General features: G+C 39.4%; 1 protein-coding gene across 1 annotated transcript in view; it reads left to right on the top strand.

Annotated features, from left to right (window-relative positions):
* Positions 1 to 5636, top strand: part of ZDHHC2 (zinc finger, DHHC-type containing 2) — a 34626-nt gene extending 28990 nt beyond the window's left edge. Inside the window, exons 10-14 of the mRNA XM_009335196.1 lie at positions 569 to 695; positions 871 to 963; positions 1672 to 1781; positions 2241 to 2318; positions 5320 to 5636. Coding sequence (XP_009333471.1) covers positions 569 to 695; positions 871 to 963; positions 1672 to 1781; positions 2241 to 2281 — 371 coding nt within the window. The 3' untranslated portion in view covers positions 2282 to 2318; positions 5320 to 5636. The remainder of the gene's footprint in view (positions 1 to 568; positions 696 to 870; positions 964 to 1671; positions 1782 to 2240; positions 2319 to 5319) is intronic.
* Positions 5637 to 11984: the final 6348 nt, after the last annotated feature.

Below are 11984 nucleotides of genomic sequence, written 5' to 3'. Positions count from 1 at the left end.
ACTTTGCAACATTTGAAGCTATATTTAGCTCTCTTCTCCAGAAATTTAGGTTGGGCATCCATGGGGAATAATCTGGTCTACGAGCAAAGTGCTTTCTTTATGCAGCTGTAAAAACACACAATGTTTTCATACCCCAGGGTGTGAAAAGCTAGTCTTACTACTAAAGTAGGTTAAGCTTTTCTTCTTTTCCATTACTCTTTCTGTAGTAAACCCTTTGTTTAGGTTTTTCTTTCTTGAACACTCTCTGTGGTATTGTCACATGCTGAAATCTTCATATAACATACCACACCTTCTTAAAAAGTGAGTTCCTCACTCTTCCTTGCCTTGATTAGGGAGGAGGGTGGAGAAGACTTCCACCCCTCCTCAGCCAGAGGACTTCCTCTGCACGCACAGTCACTGTGTAGCACTGACTTTGGCTTTCATGAGTGGACTGGCTTTCTCAGCCATTTGGGCAGTATAGGCTTTCCTCTTGGATGATGCTATCATCAGTGCAATTGCCTACATACCGGTGTGAAACTTAAAAGTGCTATCTTGCAAAGAGATCTAATTAATTTTTTTTCTTTTGAAGAGGTATTCAGAGCTCCCATATTTCGTCATAGAACAGACAAGAATGGCTTTAGTTTGGGCTTCAGCAAAAATCTAAGGCAGGTGTTTGGTGATGAGAAGAAATACTGGTTGCTGCCTGTGTTTTCAAGGTATGCTCAGTTTTTAATGCTTCATTTGTTGAAACTGTTGAATAATCAGGATCCACAGGGTTTGGGGGCATGGTTAGTTTTTTTGAAATAAGATACAGTAATATTCACTTTAGAAAAAACAGTTCTTCGAAGTTGGGGGTTTTTTTATGTATGATACTAATTCTGAATTTTTCAGTCTAGGGGATGGTTGCTCCTTCCCAACTTGCCTTGTTAATCAGGATCCTGAGCAAGCTTCCACACCTGGTGGTCTTAATTCAACATCCAAAAAGTAATCTGCTTTTTGTTACTCATTTCAAATAGTTGATATTCTATTTTTTCCTGTGCAAATATAAATAGAACCATGCATAAAACACTTAAAAGCAGTAAGCAAATGAAGAGTATCCTATTAATAAATACAGGTCAGATTTTAAACAGCTAAGCTGTAATTCAGCTAATCCTCAGACATATATTTAAATTTATGGAAATAAGGTGGGATAAGTATAGTAGACTTGAATAGGTGACTAAGAAATGATAATGGAATTGTATTGACAATCTTTTATTCATAAAAGAAATACAGTACGTTTCGGCTAGCTATTTATTGACATTTTAAATCTTACCCCAGTGATCCATAGCTTACATTAGGCAAGAGATTTTGGAGATGTTCTCTCCACTATTTATCATGTCAGGTTTGTTGTAATGGGAGAGAATATGGATAAGAGTGCATTTGGAACTGAAGTACCTGTATTAATATATAGTAGCTGTCAAAGAAAAAATCAGAATGTTTCCCTGTTCTGTGCTAGGGAGTTGCTTTTTAGATTGCGCTTGCATCTGTGGCAACTCCAATGTAATGTATGTAATGATAAAAGTGTAGTGATTCATCAGAAAAGAAGCAAGGTAAAGTAGGGAAAATACTGCGTACGACAAACTGTTTGTAATGTGTGGTAAGATAATGAAAAATTACTGCAGTTTACTAATGTTCTTTTTATTGGCATTACAGTGAGAACCACCTGTTTCCTGCAAAGCCGTTGCGTGACTCCCAGAGCCACCTTCTTACGGATACGCCATCTTGGTCAGAAACTAGCGCAAAGGCTGAAAAGGGCAAAGTTGGTAAGGAATTGATTTATGCTGCAACGATTCATTTTGTAATAAACTAGTTTGGGAGGATACAGTGTAAAAATGACCGAGGTCACTTGGTTTGTATTCACGAACCAAAATTCATGAAGCTCATTTTAAATGCATGTTTGTAGGAAGTTCATGTATCATGTATCAAGCTGCTGTGTCCTTCCCAGTTAAACCTGACCAAGAGATACTGAGAACACTAATACCAGTAGGTGCTAATTGTCTTTTAGGCTGAGCCTGATAATTCTTTTGGCGACAAACTGCTTATACCAGCATATGATGACACCTTGTTGCAACTAGTGAAAAACTGTGTAGTGGACACAGGACAGGAATAGGCGTGGTAACAGTGGAATGACATTAAGGTGGATTGTTAATTAAAGGTTGTATTATTTGCTGAAGTAGACATGAGACCTTTTCCTGTGGAAATACCATTTTTTATCTTTAAAGGTATGAGCAATCCTGCATTAACCATGGAAAATGAAACCTAATTTCCCTTAAAAGAAACATCTGAATATATAAGGAAAGGTATGTTAATATTCTCTGTACTTAATATGTTATTCCATGATTTCTTACCACTTGAAGAATGCACAAAAGAAAATTACTAAAGCAATTCCTATCTGTTTTCTTGTCTTCAATTTAATTTTTTTACCACAAGTAGTAGCACATGAATTCATAGTTTTAAACTAAACCTCCTATTTCTTGATGTGTCATGTTTGCAAAATAGTTTAACCTTTATACCCATTGCTTTTAGGTAATATTCCAAAATATTATTATTTTTTATTATTATTATTCCCTGTCTTTAGAAAGATAATGGAATTGTGACTATTCAAGTTGTCCAGCAAATATTTGTAAAGCTAAGTTTGAAAATGAAGTTAGTTCTTAACACTGAACACAAAGACCATAGCTTGGTCTGCTAAAGCAGGTAAAGGTCTATCAGATGATGAAGGAAAAAAGATTTATTCTAACATGTAAGCTATTAGCAGCTTGTTCTTCTGTGCCAGGTACTGAGCTGCATCCTATTTAATAATGAAAAAGTGCTGCCTACTAAAGACAAAAGGTGTCCATATGACTTCCTGAGCATTTTGTCACCTATTGCCAAAAACAGCTGAGATTTTTTTTTTATTTCTTGCATTGATATCTTGCAACATAGACTTCTCAGAAGGCAGGTTTGAGAAGCAGCTAGTAAATTCTGTTATGTACGTAAGTGGAGGGGACCTTAATAATTGGGTTGGGGGGAATGAATACAATCGATCATCATACTCACTTTAGTATTTGAAGATTTCTAACTCCACCAAAGCTTACAGAAATGAACTGTTTCATATTTAAAGCTGGATAAAAAATTCTCCTCCAATCCTAAGAATGTCAGCATACCAAATAATTCACGATTTTCCAGCAACGTTGGAGGAGTCGTTGCAGGAAGGTCATTTCCATCTCTGCTATTGGAAGCACCCTTTCAGTCACCCTGAAAAAGTGTCTCAAGTGGATGTCCTTCACTTGTGTGTGACGTGACTCCTGGACATGCCGTCACGGCTGTCAGGTTGCTCTCAGTCACTGCTGGAGGAAGTGGAAGGCGTGGAAAGCCATCAAAGGACTGCAGTGATTGTTACTAGACCCATCAGGCATGGTATTGCACTGTCAAGGGAGATTATAAAAATGGTAGAGGTGTGCAGATACCAACAGGTGGCCTGTAGCTTGTACCAAAAAAGTCCCCAAAGTTCAGTTGGATTCGTCAGGGAAACTAAAAAATTCTTGACCCTTACATTCTGGTTTTGTGTTTAGTGGTGAATGAAGGCACAGACGGTTCCAGATATAGGTACATCTACAAACTTGATGATGGTGCGAAGTGCTAAAGTGTTGAAAATGTGGGTGTCAAATGAACAGAGTTAAAGAGACGAGCAAATGAAACCCAGCCGGTGCCTGCAATTTTGACTGCTCTATGTAGGTTTTTTTTTTAATAGAATCTAAGCTCTCACTTCTAATCCTTTGTTCAAAATGTAAAATGACATGCTTCTGCCCTGTTTAATCCATCAGTTGTTTCAACAAAACAGCAGCTTCTGAAAAAGAATAAATTACTCAGCTTCAGTTAGTTTCATGTCTTTTACATGTCATCGCTGCTCAAGAGTAAAGCACTGGGGACAGGCTTTAAAGAAACATTTTTTTGATTATGTTACAGAAATATCATTAATTGCAACTAGTTTTGTCAGGTTGGAGTCTACTTTCAAAGGTCCTAACACTTTATTTACTTAAGTAATAACTTCTAAATTTTAATCTTTCTTTGAACAGCGTGTACATTTTATGGGAATTTTGTCATTCAGTTTATTCTGAATGTCATTCAGTTTATTCTGAATGTTAAACATGGTCGTGATTGTTCTCAAGATGCTGAAAGTGTGTAAGAAAGGTTTTTTTCAAGCTGTTTAGCTTGATAAACACCTCGTGCTCTTTTTTAGTTGTTTTTTTCTTTTAGTCCAGTCGGGGAAAGTAACAGATTTGTGTTTGTAGTCTGATTACCCCACCCCTGGGGTGGTGGGGTTTTTTTTGGGGGGGGGGGGTCTGGGTTTTTTTTTGTTTTGTTTTCTTTTTGTGAGCATCCATTTAGAATTGCAGTTTTTTAAAGACAGCCCAGCTTCACAGGAGGTTATGTTCCAAAGAGCGAGTGTAAAGCCACGTAAAGGGGTTCTTGGAAGTCAGTTTTGCCTCAGACCAATGCATGCACATCTCAAAGGGGCCGTAGCTAAGGACCGATAATTTCTCTGGCATGAGTGTAAGTGCCAGTTTGATTGTACCCTTAGCTCTGTCTGAGATATTTCTGTGTGGCACTTAAAAGACTTTCTGGCGATATTGAGAAAAAGCTAGGTTACTCTGTGTGTGTGTGTGTGCGTGTGTATGTGTGTGTGTGTATATCTATCACTGACATACAGTTGCTGGAATAAGAGCCCTTATATAAAAATGTTTCTACATTATATTTTTTTAAGCTACTTTGCTTTTAACTTCATTACTTTATTGTCAGTATTTGAGTTTGTTTGTTCCTAGGGAGTGAACAGAATAATAAAGATGCTGTATTCACAACAACAAAACCAACTGATTTCATCTTTGACATGAAAAATACAGCCCCTGCCAGTGTGTTAGTAATTTGAATTTCTGTCCCAGCTAAGGTTCAATATCCTGTAATCCTTTATAGTTAATCAGAGGACTAATTACTGAGAGTGCCAGATGTGGTTTACATTACTGTAATAGAGAATTGGTTTTTTAATGATGTTGGTACCTGGAAGTACTGTAAAAGTAGCTCACTTCATTTTATAAACTGGTGGCCTGCTTGCCAGGTAGTCAGTTTTTAATCACTGTCATCCTGAAAGTGGATTAATAACATAACTGTGAACAGTCTTACTGTGTTCCTCTTCAGGGTGGGATATTCATTCAGCTGTTGTTCACTTTTCTCATCACAGTTGATGAGATCTGTTGCAGTAATTTAATTTTTAAGTATTCTTCAATTCTAATAATGTATTTTGTGATTAATGTTCTGTTCCAGTTCAAGAAAAAGCTGTCGTTGGAAGGAAGATGCATTCTTCCAAATATCAGCCCTGTTGGCCAGCTGCTCCTGTCTGCTCCTGTGTGGATGTGCTCAGAAAACAAACTGACAGATGATTAGCTGTCTCCATGTCACTGCTTGAAACATGAAACTAAACATACTACTTCTGAACCATATAAAGAATGTTTCAACTTAAAATTACTGGTTTTGAATGGTGAAGGATGATTCTGAGTATGAGGAAATGGAAAAAAAAAAAAAGGAGTCTGAGTTTACAATTGTAAAAATTCAATGGCTGGTTTTACTTTGATATTCAGCACAAGGAAAATGTGACCTCCTTACATATCGGTCCATATTCTTGCCTTGGTTTTGAAAATTCACCCGTTAATTCAAATTGCTGTAAGTAGTTGACTTCAAAATCAAATTTTTGCACTACTGGCTTTACGAATTGGGAGAACAGCCAGTGTTGAGTACAAGTAATGTAGTGGCTTGGTGGACTGTATTTTCTTTTGCACGCTTGATAAGCAATTTTTGATGAAAAGGAAACCCAAGTGAAGTGTCTGACTATTGTTTGGAACATTTTTGGAAAACATTATGGCAAAGGCTCCATTTTCCCTCAGACGTGCACTACCAATAGTTTAAAAAATTGGGCGGGGGGGGAGCAGGTGTTAAAAAAAGGGGGGGGGGGGGGGGGCAGGGAACCTCCTTTGTTAATTGAATGCTACAGCGTGTCACTGGTAAGTGGAGCGATAAAAAGCTTGCGTTCAGATGGATAATGCAGAAATGAAGCTGGCCAGCTGTGGAATTTGATGGGAGCTGCACAGGACAGTGCTATGAAATGGGGGTTTTATTGTCCTGTTTGGAGCCTTACCCCCTTTGGGAAACAAATGTTAACACTTTGATCCAAAAGGCATTTCACCAACCTGTGTTCCTGAGGGCCACCATCTTTCAAAATCCCAGTTTCTTATTAATCAAGAGTTGTCTCAGATTTCTTTTTTCACTTGTTCTTTAAGACACTGCCTTTCTTACCACGTAACGAATATCATGTACAATCAAGGCGACTTAATGTTATAACTTGTGATTTTTGCATATACAGGACAATGGACGTTTGATTGCAATACCAAAAAGCCAAGCTGCTGCACGTAGGAAACCCCCTTCAGTTAAGTAAGGAGCTAGCAGCTTTTTTAGGATTGGCGTCCACTGGCCAGATAATAGAAGATGCATTATCAACTTTCAAAGTCAAGGAAGTTTCAGCAACACAAATCTAATTGTCTTGTGCCTTTTGTATACACTACATTTATGGTATCAGTGTTTACATTTAAATGCAAATTGTTATTCTGAAAAAAACTTCAGGAGGAACTTAGTTATGCTTTCTCGGTGGCTAGATAAAAAGACTAGTCCAAAAAAAAAAAAAAGTGAAAACCTCTCAGACTAAGCTCAGTTCAGTTGAAGCAGAAAAGTATTTCTGTTATCAAACCTGAGTCACTTAGCAGGTTGGTTCACAGCGTAAAGATGCCAGTTGTTTCTTTAGAAAACTGGCAGCAGCACTAGTGACAGATTTGTGAAGGCAAAAATCTTATCATGAACTCTTCTGCAGGCAGGTAACTTTAAAATTTGGCTTTCCTGGGTTTACAACTTAAGTGATAGCTGTTAGAGCACAAATGTGGCTTTTTTCCTACTGAGGGAAAATGTATTTATTTTACTTTTTTTTAATTATCTCAAAATTTTACCAGCCTGAAAACATCTGTTTCTTGCCAGAAGTGCCAGAGTATGGATCCCTTGATGTAGAACACCTTTTTTTAAACTAGCATGAAGGTAGCATACAGTTTACATGATGCCTGCAGACATCTAGCAACCAAAAGTTTTTCACAGCTATTTATTCAGTGTTGTTCTGTCAGCTTACCTCGTATTAGTGTTTGTTTAAAGGCTAACTTCTCAAGGGATAAGGGGGAGAGGGAAAATATATTTTTTAACACTTCAGGTTCTCTATCTGTATAGTCTTGTTTTTTTACACAGTCACAGGGTGGTTTGTCACGGAGCATGCATTTGAAAATACTGAGTAAAAAGTTGAAATGCGGCTTCAGTGTAACTTGCTCCATATTTTTACATAAAGACAAAGTACAGATTTCTTCCCAGCAAAACTCATAATGGAAATGGATCTCTCCATACAGCTGTCAGCCTCCCTGACTACGTCCAGGGCTCTGAGAGCTCTCAGTAAGGCTGGGGATCAATGTAGAGAAAGGACAGGGATAAGGGATGGAGAAATGCTTGGCTTCTCCATGTCTCAGAAGTCACACTTAGACAACACAATAGCCCTAAATAATCTGCAGCTCTGATGTAGCCAGAGGCTGTCCCTCTAGCAGAAAACTGATGGGGGCGTGGGAAACATATGCTGATGAAGGGAGGAGAAGGGGAAAGAGAAACGGCGGTAGCTCAGCAGTAAATGTTCAGCAGCTCTGAGGCAGGGGGCTCTAGCTACACCTGCTCTCGGGATGGGTGTGTGCTGTGCCTCCGTGAAGAGCATTGTCAGCAGGCTTCTGAGGGTTCCTGGCAGTTCTCACTGTATAGAGTACAGACAAAAGTGAGCTAATCATGCTCCCAAGTATAATTTCCAATATGACTATTCTTGGCTTTAAGCTCTCTAGTACTTTATATAGTGAAGTGAAGATGGTCTTTTTTGACATATTATCATTGAGCATTGATGCTGTTACAATGCACGCAGGAGGATTTGTGGAGAGGTAAGGGGAGCAAGGATGCAATGTTGTTTGTCCGCTTACACCGATTCTCCTGTTCTTTATATTCTTGCTAGGCACTTTACTACAGCCTTTTGTGTAATTTCTGTTTTTTTTTAAAACTGCTTTTTACCTATTGTACAGTTACTAATCTACTTTTTTGCTAAAAAGAAAATAATAGCCCTGATATTTGTCTAGCAGTATGACTGCAGTTCAAGCTTCAGTGGAAGTTGGGTGAGTTCTGCAGACTCCTCAGATGGGCCTGAGTCCCTAATGACAAGAGTTACATTGATTTTGTATATACGTGTATATATGATTCATACAGTCATATGAATCATAGCCCCCCACATGCATAAGAAGCTTCCTCAACTTGTAGGTTAGAACAAATCCAGTGTTATTAACTGGATTTGTCCAGTTAACGGAAGTGGTCCACACATATTCGATGTCAGTTGATGCACTGGTGATGGAGTGCTCAAAGTCTTCACAGAGATCTATTTTTGTTAAGAAAAGGGAACACCTAGATGTTGGTGAGCTCCTTCCATTGAGCAATTAGGCACAGCTGCTGCTACGCACTTTAATTCTTTAACTTGAGAGAAAAAACACTGTCCAGTTTAAGTTGCAGAGGGAAAGTTCTTCAGTAGCCTACAACCGTGTAAGGTTGTAGGTAATTAATTAAGGCAGGTAATTAATGAAACACTGGTAATTGGTTTTAACTGTTTGTGTACTTAAAATCAGGGTCTTCAAGCAAGACTTCAGAAGGGTTGGAGGAAGTTTGTTTTAGTGCACGGTATGCTGTAGCTGTTGTTAATCATCATTTGGACTGAGAGTTTGTGCCCCGATTCAGTTGACTGGTGTGCTGGAGTGCGGGGGGAATATATTTCTACATAAATTTAGTGTATAACTTTGCCACTTATTAATGTATTGCTCACATAAATAAATGCTTCATGTTCAGCAAGTCACGTACACAGTAGTCATTGACACACTAGCTTCAGTTTTACTGGCAGCGTACCTGAACAGCAGAACAGCCATCATCTCTGCTGTGGCTTCGTTAACAACATAGTTGCTGTAAATGTCTGCCTTCACTGGGCGTCTTTGACTTTTTCAGGTAAGTTTTCCCTCCCCAGTTTAATTGCTAGATCCATAGTGCCCCACAAACCTTGAAACAGGTTAAGAGGGAACCAAAGCCTTTTTGGTCTTTCATGGGTAAACACTCTCTGTCTCCGTACGGGCAGCAGACACAGCTGCACTCCTTCGGATACTGTCGAAGGTCAAAAAGGTGAAATTCTGTCCTAGAAAAAGAGGGGGTTCTTAAACCCTCCTTACTTTACAGAACTGAGGAGGTGCAAGGACGGGAAGTATGTTGCTGGGGTTGTCACCCACAGCAGCTTTGCTTCATGCAAAGCTCCAGCCCCTCCCACGCCAGATTCTTCCCATCTGCCTGACTTTCCACTCTGCGCTTTGCTAACAGTCTCCCCTCGCAATGCGTTAGACCCACCTCTGGTGCAAAGAGGGAGGAGACTGTCTATTTGGGGGCCTCTAAAAATGCAGGAACAGTTATGTAAAGATGAAAGCAGCTTTCACCCATTCCAGTTCAGACATAACCTGCAGTATATGATCTGAGCTTTTCCCATTTCTTATTTAAAACCCTTCCATAAATATTTGCATTGAACCATATACAAACATTCTCATCCAAAACAAAATTAAAAAAAGAACATGCTGCTATGCAGTATGGGTGGTGGGGTGGTGTCGTTCCCACTTCACTTGCAGCTATCACTTGTTCATCAGTGACCTGGTAAGAAGACAGGAAAAGCAGCAGCCTTCTGGGGTGAAGTTTTGAGCAAGTGGCATCTGACGTAACCAAAGGAAAGCCTTGCCTACTTTCCCTTCGCAGTTTTTCAATTGTTCCCTTTTTAAGTTTTTGATCAAGATTCTTCCCTCTCTCCTCCCCTCCCCTCCCTAGAAGTCCAGATTGAAAAGTCTTTCATCTGAAATGTACTATCAAGATCTACATCTTCTTTATCTCTCTCCCTCCCGAGGTTTATTCTAGATAGATAATTCCTTCATTTCTCCAAGTTCTCCTAACAGTGCCCATCACTGAAATACAGTAACTCAAGTCATCCTGAAATCTGACTGTAGTTTCCAGTATTTGGGTGAGTGCTTACACGCTTCAGCCTACATCACCGGGATCTTCTCAACCAGATGGGCCCAACAGTTTGATTGCAGCAGTTGGAAGGGCGTGCTGTGAGCCATGTCCCCTTTCCCACCTCCTGCATGCTCACAGATTAACTGATTGGCATAACTGGAACAGACCCAACACTTCCTGACAGTCATCATTTTATGAAGTAATTTTCCTTTTTTTCTTCTGAAAAGAGAACAATTCTTGGTTCACCTAAGAAGGAGCCCCGGTTATAAAGACAAAATACACAACATATACCAACTCCGCGTTACAGCCTGAACAACGGGAACCTATTTCCAGTTATTTTCTCTATCATACCGGAGATTAAACTGGCCAGTAGTTCAAACAGATACAATAGAGAAAATCAGTAGCTTAGTGATGATATAAGCACACTAGCAATTAGCCTGCACATAAGCCACCACCGTAGATATTGCAGATACACTCCAGAGCATGCAGAGGGACAAGAACAAAGGAAAACGGGGAGCTTGCAAAGCTCAGCTATTATGTGATGAGAGGTAAATAAAAGATACTGCCAACTGCAACCACAGCTCTGATTTGCTAACCTATAAAAGATAAAGCACATTCTCTGTAATGCAGCTCAAAAAGTTCAGCTGTTGCCAATTTCTACCTGATGCACAGAGAAGGGGAGGCTTCCCCTCCCTCCCTCACATTATCCAACACTGTTAACATCAGCAGAGGCAGAAGAAAAATCTCATCTGTGCCAGCAGAAAAAGGACAAGACAAGCCTCTGCAGAAATCAGATCTTCACAGTTGGCATCAGTGAGCACATTTCATTCCCAACCCGAGACTGCTAAAATAATGGAGGAGAATCCTCCTTGTTTCTCTACCATCCCTAATCGGGCAAGAGGGAAGAAAACGCCAAAACGATCTCCTATAAACCAACCAAGGTACACTGAAGTTCAGATATACCAAAAAAAGAACTTCGTGGTATGAATGGGAGAGTACACTGAGACAACCTATGTGTTTTACTCTATGTAAAAATCGGGGTTTATTATTTGTGAGATTTTGTTCAAACTCCACAAACAATTTGTGGTAGTCACACAAATACCAACAGTTCTACTGGAGGTTTTTGGCTTTCTTCGCCATCACTGACTTGGCATTGTTAAATAAAAATCTCAACAAGTCTATTTTATTTAAAAAATCAATTCTTAGAATAATTATTTTACGAGTTAATAAACTGCAATGAACCCACGCCATCCTAAATCCATTAACATCAGGTGAATATTAAACTTCCAGGGAAGTTCTAAAAACTGATTCACTACAGAAGCAATTTCTTCCTCTCAGTGCACTCAACTAGTTTAGGTGAGTTCTTGGTTAATTCAAGGCTGAGAAACCAACTGGGAGTTTAAAACAGAGGACACAAACATATGTTCTCAAGTAAAAATAACACTTGAGAAAACGGGGAAAAAAGACCAACCAAAAAACATGTCAGCAAAACAAAACCAGATATACTACTGGGAAGCCTAAGTGAAGATGCAGGGGCTTAAGTTTGTGGTTTTTTCCTTCCTTTGAATGGCACTTTCATTAATATGTAGCACATTTAAAATACATCAAACCAGCAATATTTGCCTTCTAAAGCCACACTTTCATCCTGTGACCGGTCAATGAACCCCTTCGACGGAAGAAGGCTCAGAGAAGACAGGCGAGGCTGGTGTGCTCACGAAGCTCAGAAAAGAACGAAGCGACCACAGCTGTCAAAGAAGCTGAACCGATCTCAACACCTAGGGGACCAGAGACGG

Source organism: Pygoscelis adeliae, unplaced genomic scaffold (genome assembly GCF_000699105.1).
Source record: "Pygoscelis adeliae isolate BGI_AS28 unplaced genomic scaffold, ASM69910v1 Scaffold21, whole genome shotgun sequence".
Taxonomy (NCBI): Eukaryota; Metazoa; Chordata; class Aves; order Sphenisciformes; family Spheniscidae; genus Pygoscelis; species Pygoscelis adeliae.
Note: the sequence above shows the minus strand (reverse complement) of the source record. Positions and strands in the feature narration are given on the sequence as shown.